The following is a 14,342-nucleotide window of genomic DNA, read 5'->3' on the forward strand; positions in this document are numbered from 1 at the left end:
CAGTTCCTTGGATGTGCTATACCTCACTTTGGGCCTTTCCTTCCTCTTCTTTTTCCTATTTTAATTGCCCCAATTCCTCTTCAGCTTTTAGATCTCAGTTTAGATGCCATTTCCTCTGGGAAGCTTTCCCTGATTCAGCAGGTCTGGCTTATGTATCCATCCTTACATTCCCATGAAACTCTGTAATTCCCTTAACAGCACTTACTATGGAATTGTCTGTCCCCCTCCTTCACCTGCCTGCTGGAAGCTTGGTTATGGCAGACACTACGACTTCCTATTTCATCAATATATTCCCAGTTCTGGGCACATGGCAAATGCCATAAATCTGTTGAATGAGTAAATAGTTCAATTCTTAGAATTTGAATACTTGGTCATACTACTTATCAGGAAAAGATGCCAAGGCAGAAAAAGTACTGAGGTCCAAGTTCTGATCTGATTCATTGTGATACCAGTAGAAAAAAAAAAAAAATCAATGGCAGTCAAATACTATTAAACTGTGCTTTCCTGTCTCCACCTTGATGAAAATTTATACAGGCTTTCCAAGCCTCACATATTAAAAGAGTAAGGAGTAGCTATAAACTAATATGTGTGAGACTGAAGTTTCCCGAGATGAAAGAATGCTAGGCATTATTATTTCTATACATGTTTCAACAGCACATGAGAATAACATACAGGTCAGCTCACATTATTGCAGCATTTCCTGTTCTAAGACACAGCTTAAGGCAAACTCTTAGAATGGTTAAGTAGGATGTATGCATTCCACAACTCTTGCCTAATTGAGTCACCCTTGTATACTTTCCCGTCCCTCCCTGCCATAAAGCATATTAAAATTGTATTAGTAACGCCATCTGTGATTTCCATGTGACCTAATATAAATAATGTTTTCTGTGGCCCCACAATTAAAAAACCATCATAAAACCATGTCAGTGAAGATCTTTCGTGAAGAAAACAGAAATGGGAGTTTAGATTAATTATACTGTGCTCTGGTGAGACCTACGAGGAAATCTGATTCTGAGCTTTTTGATTAAAGAACACAGAGTGGGAAAGAGTCACAAGTGAGACCTGAGTGGCTCTGAGGTTTGACTTAGTAACCTTGAAAGGTGAAGAACTTGATGTTAAAAATTAGGCTTCACCCAGCATCCTTACTCACATGTAGAAACGAGTTGCAACTCACTAGGCTTCATTCATTCATTCAGAATGAATCATCCTGCTCATCAAGATTGGCTACTTTTCCAAAAGTAACAATAAGAATACAAACATATACAGCAAAGGTCTAAAGCTTCCATAAGAAAACTAAGGAAAGTTGGGCACAGTAATGGAACACGTGAGTGTGAGTTATGTCTAAGGTTTCCAACAGATTGGGAATTTTAGGAACACTAAACATGGTTTTGGAACCAGGTTTCCTGATTGAAACTTAAAGGGACATGGTTTTATACTTAAAGAAAAGCTTGAAGGCAGTGTAGTCTAGTGGATTTAGGAGACAGACCTGGGCTTAAATTCCTGCTGTGCCACTACCTAGCTGTGTGACCTTGGGCAAGTTGCTTAATTACCTTAACCTGTTTCTTCATTAGTACAATGGGGATAAAATGCCTACTTTATAAGATTACAGTGAGAATTAAATATGACAATGTGTCTAAAATGCTTTGCACAATGCCTAGCCATAGACAGTCTAATTAAATAGTAACTATAATCATGGAGCTCTCCAGTGAAGAACTGGACTGCCCTGTAAGGTGGGAGGCACCCTGTCTCTAAAAGCATTCAACAAGCCGGTTGGTCCTGTAGCAGGGTGATATAAAATAATTCCTCCTACAAGGGTATGGAGAGTAGCAAGGGGTGGTGATTGGACTCTGATGAATGCATTCAAACCTAAGATTCTATGACACATTAATGCTTGAATTGCTTTACAAATATTGATTCTAAAATAAAATGGCCCCCCAAATACACAAAACTAAAATTGCCGGACTACAGGGAAAAATGAACACATCTACCTTTACAATGGGAGATGGATTGCTTGATCTATTTTATCTACTAACAGGTAAGAGAAATACTGATGGGGAAATACTGATGGGGAAATCTGAACATGAACATTAGTAAAGACACAGAATATCTGAAATACCAAGTTTGATTTATTTGCAAGTATCATGTATCTATCTATTGGTAAATAAACATTCTTCTCTGGTTTTAAAAATATATAAAAATTGACCATAGACAAGCCATACAGCATGATCGGGCTACTGTACTCCAGCCTGAGTGACAGAGAGAAGATCCTGTCTCTTTAAAAAAATAAAATAAAAAACAGAGAGAGAGAGGAAAAAAAGACTTCATAAAGAAAATGAAAAGATTTTGGACTAAATCCTGGATTAGGGGAAAAAATAGCTCTAAAACATCTTAATGGAACAACTGGTAAATTTTCAATAAGGACTGCATGTTAGCTACTCATACTATATCAATGTTAAACTACCTAAATTTGAGCCAGGCCCAGTGGCTCATACCTGTAATCCCAGCACTTTGGGAGGCCAAGGCAGGTGGATCGCTTGAGCCTAGCAGTTGGAGACCATTCTGGGCAACATGGCAAAACCCCATCTCTAACAACAAAAAAATTCCAGGCGTGGTGGGGTGTGCCTGTAGTCCTAGCTACTCGGGATGCTGAGGTGGGAGCCTCACTTGAGCCCAGGAGGTGGTTGCAATGAGCCGAGATTGCACCACTGCACTCCAGCCTGGGTGACAGAGTGAGACCTTGTCTCAAAAAAGAAACAACCTCAATTGGAACATTTTTCTGTGAGTATAAAAGAGAGTATCATTGTCTTTGGAGACATATGCTACAACGTACTCCCAAATGGTTCAGAAAAAAATATATATATAGTATACATATTTTTTATATATCGTATCTCCTACACACAAATATAGCAAACTGTGAACCTATGTGATGGGCATGCAGGAGTTCATTAATTCTGAAACTTTTTGATAAGGTTGATTTTTTTTCAAAATAAGTAAAAAAAATTTTTTTTTATTTTAAAACACACACTATAAACAGGAAGATATCTGCAACACACACAATTAACAAGATTGTTATTCATTTATATACATATATACGTTATATATACACTTATATATGTATACACACACACACACACCCCCTTAGAAGGGGAAGAGAAAACATGAAGGAATAATCAACATATTTCAAAGTGCTCAACCTTATCAGTAATTACGGAATGCAAATTAAGACAAAAACATGGTATTTATTCTGGGTAGACTAGCAAAAATTAAGAAGTGTGAAAATAACGAGGATTAGAGAGAATTGTGGTCGGTACTGGCGGCCGTATAGATTGGTACAACCACTTTGAAAACAATTCTGCATTATCTTTGAAAGCTGAACAGCCCCCATAGCCTCTGATGCCGTAGTGCTGCTCCTAGGTTCAAATTAGAGTCCAGCGCAAGCACAGAAGGTGAACAAGAATGTTCCTACTAGCCCTGTTAGTAATTACTAGGGGCAGATTCAGGTTTTGTGGGGTATGAGCTTATATAATTGGAGAAGAGTGAGGCTTTTAAAGAAAAAGATTCAGAATTATGAATAAAAATTAGGTTCAAAAGTGAATATTTTTTATAATGGCAAAAGAAATTACAACAATTACAAATTTCACAAAACCCAGGAAAAGAGTTCTGTCATAGGTATGTGACCTACAAACTTGGGAAGTCTGATACATTTAGTCTGTGTGGTTCCCATCAAAAAAGAAAATACTTAAAGCGCATTTATAATCCTACCCGCTACAGTATTGAATACATTCCCAACAGGAGAAAACTTCCTTTTGACTAGGCAGTAAGAAATAAATGTTCTGTTAATACACTTAACAACTTGGATGAATCAAAAAAACAAATGTTGAGTGATAAAAAGCAATTCCAGGCTATATATAATTTTATAAAGCTCAAAAAGAAAAATACACGAATACACAGTTAGGAATGCATCCAAATATGATAAAACCACTAAAAATGACAAAGAGGGACAAAACGGAAGATGGTGGTGAGCTAAGAGGCCAGGAGTAGAATCCTGGAGATGCATGGATACATGCTAAATACTGATAACGTGGTGGAGTGATACTTTCATTAGTATACTTTACATTTTACATATTTGGTAAATAGCTATTTTGTATGTATCGAATATTACATCGAAAATATTTACTTAAGGCACCTGAATGTAAGCTGGCTTCCCTCCTTCCTCTCCCGTGCTGTCTCCTTTCCCCCATCACTTCTCAACTACAAACTGCTTGGGACACGTGGCTCCAGAGATTGGCAAAACAGGGAAATGTCAGCTCACAAGGACCAAGAACCGTGACTTGTGTTACTTTCTTGTTGGTGTTGGGGCTGGCGGGGAGGGGTGCGGTGGTGCAGGAAATATTATCCAGCATATCAAATACGCCACATCAAGGTGACTCTGAATTTTGAATGGCTCTACTAGCTAAAGCCAGAAAAGGGTTTTTGAGCCCAACGGGAAGAAGTGCCCCTCCCTTTTACACTCACACTTCCCACTTTCTAAGGGTGCCAGGCCCCCGCGCCGCCCTGCTGCTTCTTTGCGTACGTTCCGACTCTTAACCACCAGTCCCAGCCTACTCCATTACGTAAATTATTTCAAGGATTCCCAAACGTGCCCCTCCGTCCAGAACCCGCCCAATCCCGACCAATTCCGAGATTTACCGCCAGCCCAGAGCCGGGCGGGGGCGTGGAAAACGCGAGGAGCCTTCCCACCCCTCTCCTCATCCCTCCCTCCCGAGCCACTGCCGGCTCCCAGCCGAGCTCCGCCCCCACGGTGGCCCCGCCTCCCCACCGCCCGGAAAGCGGACTGCGGCCCCCTCCCAAAACCCGGAGAAGTGGATTGTGCGCTCCGCTCCGCACCACCAGTGCCAGGCCGCCGTCCTGACCAGCGGGTCAGGGCTTGCCGGGCGGAAGCCTGGCCTGGAGCCTGGAAGGGAGAGCCGGCCCCGAGCGGGAGCGGACGCGGCCTCAGGCCTGCGCTGGTGAGCGTGCCCCGGAAGCCCGGGCCCCTGGCCGTCCTGCTGCCCTTTCTCCTGGACCCCGGCCGCTAGGCCGCGGAGGGAGAACGGGTGCCTCTGCGCTGCCCGCCCCCGCCCCGTCCTTACAGTTCCCCGTGTCCCAGGCCTCTACCCGGAACCGGAGCCCCGCCCGTCTCTTAGCAGCTCCATGACGTGAAGCGCCTCAGGGTGCGGTGCCGCCGGGCGTGGGTGGGAGGCAACGCCCGAGGGGAGGGCCTGCCAATGTGCGGGGGTGCGGGGGGCGTTGGGGAGATTTGGAGGCTGCGCCGCTGCCCGCCCTCCCGGCAGGAGCCCGTTCCCTTTCGCCATTGGAAGACTTTTGAGTTCCAAGCTTTTTCCTGCTCGCATAGAGCCGTGCCTGCGCTGCCCGCCACCCCACGTACAGTTGCATTTCTGTTGGAATTTTTCTGGAAGTTGGAATCTGGCAGTTTAAACAAAGAATTTTTGTAAGAAAAACATTTGTTAGGATATTTGATAGTCCCCAGATTAGGTTAAAAGTCTTCTTCCCAATCACTGTAATTTTGCAGATATGTTTTTGGTGTAAATGGGTATAGATCGGGGTTGATGAATCAAACTCAGAAAAATATTTGAAGAGATTTATTTTGAGCTAAATACAAGCGACCATGGCCAGTGACAGTCCTCAGGAGGTCCTGAGAACATGTGCCCAAGGCAGTTGGGATACAGCTTGGTTTTATGTATTTTAGGAAGGCATGAGACATCAATCAAATACATTTAAGAAATACATTGGTTTGGTTTAGAAAGGCAACTCAAAGCCGGGGCTTCCAGGCTGTAGGTAAATGTAAACATTATCTGGTTGACGGTTGAGGTTATTAAAAGGAATGTTCAGGCTAAAGATAAAGGATTGTGGATACCAAGTTTTATTGTGCAGAGGAAGCTCTTAGATAGCAGACTTTAGAGAGAGCAGGTTGTAAATTCTTTTATATTGGACTTAAAAGGGTTCCTGGCTCTTAGTTGATTATCTCCTGGATCTGGGAAGGAAGGAAGGAAGGAAAACAAAGCGGGGAAGGGAATTCTCTATAAAATGGGGATTTTTCCTACAGGAGACTTTGCAGGGGAATTTTAAGGTATGGCAAGGAAATATATTTTGGGGTAAAACATTTTTATTTTCTTCCTTGTTATGCCAGAGTCAGATTGGAAAGTAAGTCACTGTGTATTGGGTTAAATAAAACCCATCTGATAAGAATTTATGGTTTATAGGACATGACTCTCCAGACCCCTTAGAAAGGAATTCGGGTAAGATAAAAAATTAGAGCTTAGTCCTCATATGGTTGAGAGCTTGTGCTCTGGATCCAGAGTGCCAGGGCTGTAACACTTAAGAATTGTGCAAGCACGACAGGCGCGGTGGCTCACGCCTGTAATCCCAGCACTTTGGGAGGCCGAGGCGGGCAGATCACAAGGTCAGGAGATTGAGACCATCCTGGCTAACACGGTGAAACCCCGTCTCTACTAAAAATACAAAAAATTAGCTGGGCGTGGTGGCGGGCGCCTATAGTCCCAGCTACTCCGGAGGCTGAGGCAGGAGAATGGCGTGAACCCGGGAGGCGGAGCTTGCAGTGAGCCGAGGTCGAGCCACTGCACTCCAGCCTGGGCGACAGAGCGAGACTCCGTCTCAAAAAAAAAAAAAAAAAAATTGTGCGAGCCTGGACAAACCACTTAAGTGGCTCAGTTTCTTCTAAGTGTATATAATGTGTTTTATACACACACGATTTTTCATTATGTTATGTATATTACTATATTATTTTTCCATTATGCTATATGTATATTAATCTATGTAATCTACATAGTATAGCATAATGAAAAAATATCTGTGCATATATATTAGGTAATGCTAACTGCTTTACATGGTTGTTGTGAAGATTAGGTGAAGCATTGTGCTTGGCATATAATAACACTGAGTGTTATGAAAATAGCATTTTCTCTGTGATTTGTGGTTTTGATTTTAAAGATTTTAATTGCGAAGTATTTCTCCTGTTTTCTTTTTTGATGCTATAATAGAAGGATTTACCCCAGAATTTCTATAATATCTGATACTTAAAAGTGCAAATAATCAGTAAACGGAAATAGACCATGTGTACAAGGCTATGTTGAGCAGTGTGCAGTGTTTCAACACTGCTGTGTGTGAGGAAGAGGACTCCATCTCTTCATCAGTGGAAGCTGGCGAACGGAAGAAAAGCTTGATATAAAGAGTGTCATGATGTCCACTGTTCCTTTCAGGCATAGCTGCAGGACGCTAGGCTGATTCTGTGATAATCACATGGTATTTTATTTATTTATTTATTTTTGAGATGGAGTCTAACTGTGTCGCCCAGGTTGGAGTGCAATGGTGAGGTCTTGGCTGACCGCAACCTCTGCCTCCTGGGTTCAAGAGATTCTTCTGCCTCAGCCTCCCGAGTAGCTGGGAATACAGGCACATGCCACCATGCCTGGCTAATTTTTGTATTATTAGTAGAGACGGGGTTTCACCATATTGGCCAGGCTGGTCTCAAACTCCTGACCTCGTGATCCGCCTGCCTTGGCCTCTCAAAGTGCTGGGATTACAGGGGTGAGCCACCACGCCTGGCCGTTAATCATATGGTACTTTATATGTAACTTTATTAATGGTACAATAAATCTCATTATGTAATTTCCTTAACAGAATATTGAAGAATGTTTGTTCCAAGATCTTTAAAAATCAAGAGGCACGCTAATGGTGATGGCAAAAGTTGTGTGGCTAAGATAATTAAATCAGACCCAGAAGACCTTCAGTTGGACAAAAGCAGAGATGCTCCCGTTGATGCTCTAGTTACAGAAGCAGCCACACCACCAGACAGGCACAGCAGCGAATCATGCCCTTTCCCCAGCCCAGGTGGCCAGTTGGCAGAGGTTCATTCAGTAAGTCCCGAGCAGGGTGTGAAGGACAGCCATCCTTCTGAAGAGCCTGTTAAGTCATTTTCCAAAACTCAGCGCTGGGCAGAGCCGGGGGAACCCGTCTGTGTTGTCTGTGGTCGTTACGGAGAGTATATCTGTGATAAGACAGATGAAGATGTGTGTAGTTTGGAGTGTAAAGCGAAACATCTTCTGCAAGTTAAGGAAAAGGAAGAGAAATCAAAACTCAGCAATCCACAGAAGGCTAATTCTGAGCCAGAGTCTCCACTGAATGCTTCCTATGTCTACAAAGAGCATCCCTTTATTTTGAACCTTCAGGAAGACCAGATTGAAAATCTTAAACAGCAGCTGGGAATTTTAGTTCAAGGGCAAGAAGTCACTAGGCCCATTATTGACTTTGAACATTGTAGTTTCCCTGAGGTCTTAAATCACAACTTGAAGAAATCAGGCTATGAGGTGCCAACCCCCATTCAAATGCAGATGATTCCTGTGGGACTTCTGGGAAGAGATATTCTGGCCAGTGCAGACACTGGCTCAGGAAAAACAGCTGCTTTTCTTCTTCCTGTTATCATGCGAGCTTTATTCGAGGTAAGTATTATTAATAGAGTTCACATGTATTATTCTTGGAAACAAGTGAGGTATTTACCAAGTTTCATTCTTAACTGTATTAAAATTGCAAACTAAAACTAAATATTTGGAATTTTAGTCACTAGTGCCTGTAGTGATTTTGCTTCTGATAGTAGTTTGTATGAAAACATAATTTCAGGGAATTTTTCTTGTATTATATTGAACCAGAGATCTCTTTATTGAGGATCTAAAAACTTGCTTCCTTACAAAACATTTTATTTTTAACAGTTTTTCTGTTAACAGAATAAGCTTTGGATTTGAGGGGGAAAAGATCCAGCTGACCAGACGAGCTGCAGTTTGTACGTCAGTTTAGTCTCCTTGGATTTTGTGTTTTGAAGAAACTGATTTATACTGAAGTTGGAACACATAGAGTTTCAAAATACGCTTTTTTTTCTTTTTTTTTTGGAGACCGAGTTTCACTCTTGTTGCCCAGGCTGGAGTGCAATGGCACAGTCTCGGCTCATTGCAACCTCCGCCTCCCAGGTTCAAGTGATTCTTCTGTCTCAGCCTCCTGAGTAGCTGGGATTACAGGCATGTGCCACCACACCCGGCTAATTTTGTATTTTTAGTACAGATGGTGTTTCTCCTTGTTGGTCAGGCTGGTCTCGAACTCCTGACCTTATGTTATCCAACCGCCTCAGCCTCATAAAGTGCTGGGATTGCAGGCATGAGCCACCGCAACCAGCCTCAAAATACACTCTTAAATGTGATCTATGGTTCATCTTAAAATAATCACTACCATACCTTACTTGTTAGTTTATAGTGTGTAGAGCACTTTCACATATGATTAGTTTAACAAACATTTTGAGTAATTACTGTTTCCCAAGTACTGATGAACTTGTGAAGTATGAAGTATGGCAGGAAGGGAAGTAAGTAAAAAATGTGGGCAAGGCGGGGCACAGTGGCTCACACTTGTAATCCCATCACTTTGGGAGGGTGAGGTGGGTGGATCACCTGAGATCTGGAGTTCAAGACCAGCCTGGTCAACATGGAGAAACCCCATCTCTGCTAAAGATACAAAATTAGCCGGGCATGATGGCGCATGCCTGTAATCCCAGCTACTCGGGAGGCCGAGGCAGGAGAATTGATTGAACCCTGGAGGCGGAGATTGCAGTGATCCGAGATTGTGCCATTGCACTCCAGCCTGGGCAACAAGAGTGAATTTCCGTTTCAAAAAAAAAAAATGTGGGCAAAGAGAGGAAAGATAAAGGAGAAAAAAATTGGAAAACTAAAGAGTAGTAGAAGATAGTGTGAGAAAAAAAGTGCTAGATTGTTTAAAATATAGGTCACACATGCTGGAAGACCAAAATAGAGCCATAAAGCCCGAAATAGGATGTGGGTATATATGTAAGTTATATGGACAAAGAAAGAAGTGAATCCACAAGAGAGCTAAGAGGGAAAGACCAAGGGTAGCATGCCAGCTTTGACCAGCTCTACATGGTGTCTATTGGGTTCTCTCTTCAGAGGAGGATGACTGTAGATTACAGAGTCCAATGAACTAGGAGCAAACCTTCAGTTTTCTCACCTTGGTTACTGTGGACACCTCTCCCCAGCCCCAATTTTGATCTTTCATTCTGTGTTATGTAAGAAATGGATTTAATTTATGATGGTTTTGGAGGAAAAAAGTCTGCAGCAAGCAGAAGGCAGGAGGACTCATATCCAGTTGGGAACACTTTAAAAGGGCCATGTTCCTGGAATCCTTGTGAAGATTTAGTTCATATCAGCAGGAATTAATTGCTGGTGTTTTTAAACTTGTTTTTCACATCTTTGCAGAGCAAAACTCCATCTGCACTCATTCTTACACCAACCAGAGAATTAGCCATTCAGATAGAGAGACAAGCTAAAGAATTGATGAGTGGCCTGCCACGCATGAAAACCGTGCTTCTTGTAGGGGGCTTACCCTTACCCCCACAGCTTTATCGTCTGCAACAACAAGTTAAGGTAAGCACTGATTTGATACAATGTCTTTGAAAAGTTTTGTAAGCAATACAGGAACTAGAGTTTTTTTCCCCCTTGAAGAACTTTTAAAAGTATGATTTTAGAGAGCCTTTAAATTCTTACCAAGTAAGCCTTAGGGTTGTTTTTGTTTTTTAAGCTTGTTTTATATAGGAAGGGAAAGAAACACAATTTATTGAGTGCCCGTTATATGCCAAAGGCTGTTGAATGTTCTCACATGTATTATCTCATTTAAGCATCACATTTACTTCTGAAGGTGGGTTGGCATAATCCCTAGCCCATGTTTTATAGTTGAGAAGTTGAATCTCAGAAAGCTGGGGTTTATCTAAGGATCTATAGCTAATAAATAGTAGTTGCTAAAATTGATATCTTAATTTACCTGTCTTTCCTCCTTCCTTAGCCATGCTGTTACGCGTAGTCTGTATTTTCTGATATGTAAAAGTATGTAAAAGCAATGTGGTCTGGTAGCTGCATGGCCATAGATAAGTTACTTCACTTCTGTGGGCTTCAGTTTTCTTAAGTTTGAATGGGTGGCTGAAGATACCTGCCTTTAAAATGAAAATGTTTAATGGAAGGTTTGGCACAGATGCTGACCAATCAAAGTAGACTGCAGCTTTGGTGCAGGAGCTGGGTCCTTGAGGCCCCTTGGCGTTCTGGGCATTAACTGTTATAGTTAACTGGGGTGGTAGGGAGGCCCTGGCGGTCCAGGGGAGGAGCTAGGTTGGTAGGGAGGCCCTGGTAACCCAGGGGAGGAGCTGGGTTGGCAGGGAGTTGGGGAAGGGCGCTCCGGGGGCTGGGGCAGCAGTACGAGCTGGGATGAAGCTCCTGCAGTATTTGACAACTTCTATGGGTGAATATCAGCCTTTCATGTTGGAATCTTCTGAAGGACAAATCAGATGTATCTGACAGTTTTAAAGCCTTTAAAATGGGCCGGGCGCGGTGGCTCACGCCTGTAATCCCAGCACTTTGGGAGGCCGAGGCGGGCAGATCACAAGCTCACGAGATCGAGACCACGGTGAAACCCCGTCTCTACTAAAAATACAAAAAAATTAGCCGGGCGCGGTTGTGGGCGCCTGTAGTCCCAGCTACTCGGGAGGCTGAGACAGGAGAATGGCGTGAACCCGGGAGGCGGAGCTTGCAGTGAGCCCAGATCGCGCCACTGCACTCCAGCCTGGGCGACAGAGCGAGACTCCGTCTCAAAAAAAAAAAAAAAAAAAAAAAAAAGCCTTTAAAATGTTGTTTTAAGAAATTACAGGTTGATAATTAATGGGATATTGGATCAGTGCTTTTTTAAGGTGGACCTCCAGTATATAAAACAGATAAAGGTGATATCAGTACCAAATTATAAATTCAGCAATGTGTATTTATAAAGTAAACAATACAAGTATTTTTGATGGGCATCAAATTTGAAGTTGGGTTAATGGCGTTTAACTGCAGTCTCATATCAACCTCTGCATTAAATTTATTTTCATTGCAAAGAATGGATAACATTATAATTCAAATGGATAAGTAGCTGCGAACTTCTAACAGCTTTTAAACTAAGCTTGCATTCCAATTCTTAAAAAAAAGTATGTTAACATATTGGTATTAGTCTCCAGTTACCCAGGCTGGAGTGCAGTGGTGCAACCTCTGCTCACTGCAACCTCCGTCTCCCGGGTTCAAGCGATTCTCCTGCCCCAGCCTCCAGAGTAGCTGGGACTACAGGCGCCTACCACCATGCCCAGCTAATTTTTGGTATTTTTAATAGAGATGGGGTTTCACCATGTTGGCCAGGCTGGTCTCGAATTCCTAAACTCAGGTGATCCACCTGCCTCGGCCTCCCAAAGCACATATTTTTTTAAAAAACAATCTCAAACTTAAAGAAAGGTGGTAAGTAGAGTAAATGGAACTTTTTTTTCCTCCCAAACCTTTTGGAAGTAACTTGCTGACTTGATGCCCTCTCACCCCCATATACTTTACAGTATGATTGTTACAAACAAGGACATTATCTTACATAACCGTAATACAATTACGGAATCAGGAAATTAACATTGTGTATTAGTCCATGCTTGCACTGCTATAAAGAAATACCTGAGACTGGGTAATTTATAAAGAAAAGTGCTTTAATTGACTCATGGTTCTGCAGGCTATACAGGAAGCATAGTGGCTTCTGCCTCTGAGGAGGCCTCAGGAAGCTTCCAATCATGGCAGAAGGCAGAGGGGGAGTGAGGAGCTTCACATGACCAACGCAGGAGGAAGAAAGAGAATGGGGAGGTGCTACACACTTTTAAACAACTAGATCTCACAGTAACTATCATGACAGCACCGGGGGAAGGGTATTAAACCATGAGAAATAGCCGCCATGATCCAATCACCTCCCTTCAGATCCCATCTCCAACATTGGGGATTACAGTTCGACCTGCAATTTGGGTGGGAACACAGCTCCAAACAGTGTCACGTTGATACATTAGATCACATCAGGAATTAATATTGGTATCGTCTACTCCTCCGTCCCCATTCACATTTTTATAATTGTTCCATCACTTTTTATAGCACAAGAATCCAGTTCAGAATCACATGTTGCATTTAGTTGTCTTGTCTTTGTCATCTCCTTCAATTTGAAACGGTTCCTCCATCTTTCCTTTTTTTTCTCATAATCTTGGCCGTTTTAAGGTTTACAAGCTACTTTGAAGAACATCCCTCAACTGATTAGATTCAAGTTACGTGTCTGACAGGGATATCACAGAAGAGATGCTTTGTTTTTTTCATTGCATCCTTTTAGGTTGCACACAGTATCAGTATGTCCTTTTCCTGGTGATAGGATCTGTAAAGTAGTTGTAAAGTTTATTTTTTTCCTCTTTGAATTTAGTAAATATTTTGGGGAGAGTACTTTGAGATGTACTTTGAAATGTAAATTTCTCATTCTTCACCACACTTTGAATTTATGTATATATTTATTTCTATCTGTATGGACTCACGGCTTCCTGTTATTCAGAGGTTTATAATCTGTTATCATTATTTGTTTTGATACTCCAGTTGATCTCTATCTGGCCAGTGGAAGCACCTTCAAGTTGGTTTCTATGTCCTTTGTTCAGCTCTCCATCATTCTTTGAGTCTTCCTTACTTTCTATGTAAAGAATATGTTCCATGCTTACATTTTTCTCTCCCTGCCCCAGCCCTGGAATCATGCCTTCACCAAGGAGCCCTGGTTTCTTTTACTAGAGGATAGCATTTAAAAAGAAAGATCTGGGCTATGTGTGTTGATTGCTATTGGACTATCAATGCTTCTAGGACCTCCCAGTGGATAGAGCTAGGGAATACAGCTCTCAGCGTCTGCTGGGGATTGGTTCCAGGATCCCCTGCATATGTACCAAAATCTTTGCATACTTGGATCCTGCAGTCGGCCCTGCTGAACCTGAGTATTGTTGATCTCTGTTTGGTTGAAATTGATATGTTTCAGTGGACTCACACAGTTCAAATCCATGTTGTTCAAGGGTCAGCTGGATATCTAAGTGTGTGTTTTTCTGTATCTGTATTTATTAGAAACCATGAAACCGGCCGGGCGCGGTGGCTCAAGCTTGTAATCCCAGCACTTTGGGAGGCCGAGACGGGCGGATCACGAGGTCGGGAGATCGAGACCATCCTGGCTAACACGGTGAAACCCCGTCTCTACTAAAAAATACAAAAAACTAGCCAGGCGAGGTGGCGGGCTCCTGTAGTCCCAGCTACTCCGGAGGCTGAGGCAGGAGAATGGCGTAAACCCGGGAGGCGGAGCTTGCAGTGAGCTGAGATCCGGCCACAGCACTCCAGCCTGGGCGACAGAGCCAGACTCCGTCTCAAAAAAAAAAA

The 14,342-nt window shown here is 42.6% G+C and overlaps 1 protein-coding gene across 8 annotated transcripts in view; it reads left to right on the top strand.

The window, feature by feature from the left end:
* The first annotated feature begins 4,799 nt into the window (after positions 1 to 4,799).
* The window catches only part of DDX59 (DEAD-box helicase 59), a 30,637-nt gene continuing 21,094 nt past the window's right edge, over positions 4,800 to 14,342 (top strand). For 5 of the 8 annotated variants that reach the window (XM_025368095.1, XM_025368045.1, XM_025368110.1 and 2 more), the window contains exons 1-3: positions 4,800 to 5,009; positions 7,702 to 8,519; positions 10,332 to 10,499. In XM_025368095.1, coding sequence (XP_025223880.1) covers positions 7,713 to 8,519; positions 10,332 to 10,499 — 975 coding nt within the window. In that variant the 5' untranslated portion in view covers positions 4,800 to 5,009; positions 7,702 to 7,712. Of the gene's footprint in view, positions 5,214 to 6,402; positions 6,408 to 7,515; positions 7,609 to 7,701; positions 8,520 to 10,331; positions 10,500 to 14,342 lie in introns of those variants that run through there. The other 3 variants (XM_025368076.1, XM_025368055.1, XM_025368065.1) reach the window with 3 other exon arrangements.

This window comes from Theropithecus gelada, chromosome 1 (assembly GCF_003255815.1).
Source record: "Theropithecus gelada isolate Dixy chromosome 1, Tgel_1.0, whole genome shotgun sequence".
In the NCBI taxonomy this organism is placed as follows: domain Eukaryota; kingdom Metazoa; phylum Chordata; class Mammalia; order Primates; family Cercopithecidae; genus Theropithecus; species Theropithecus gelada.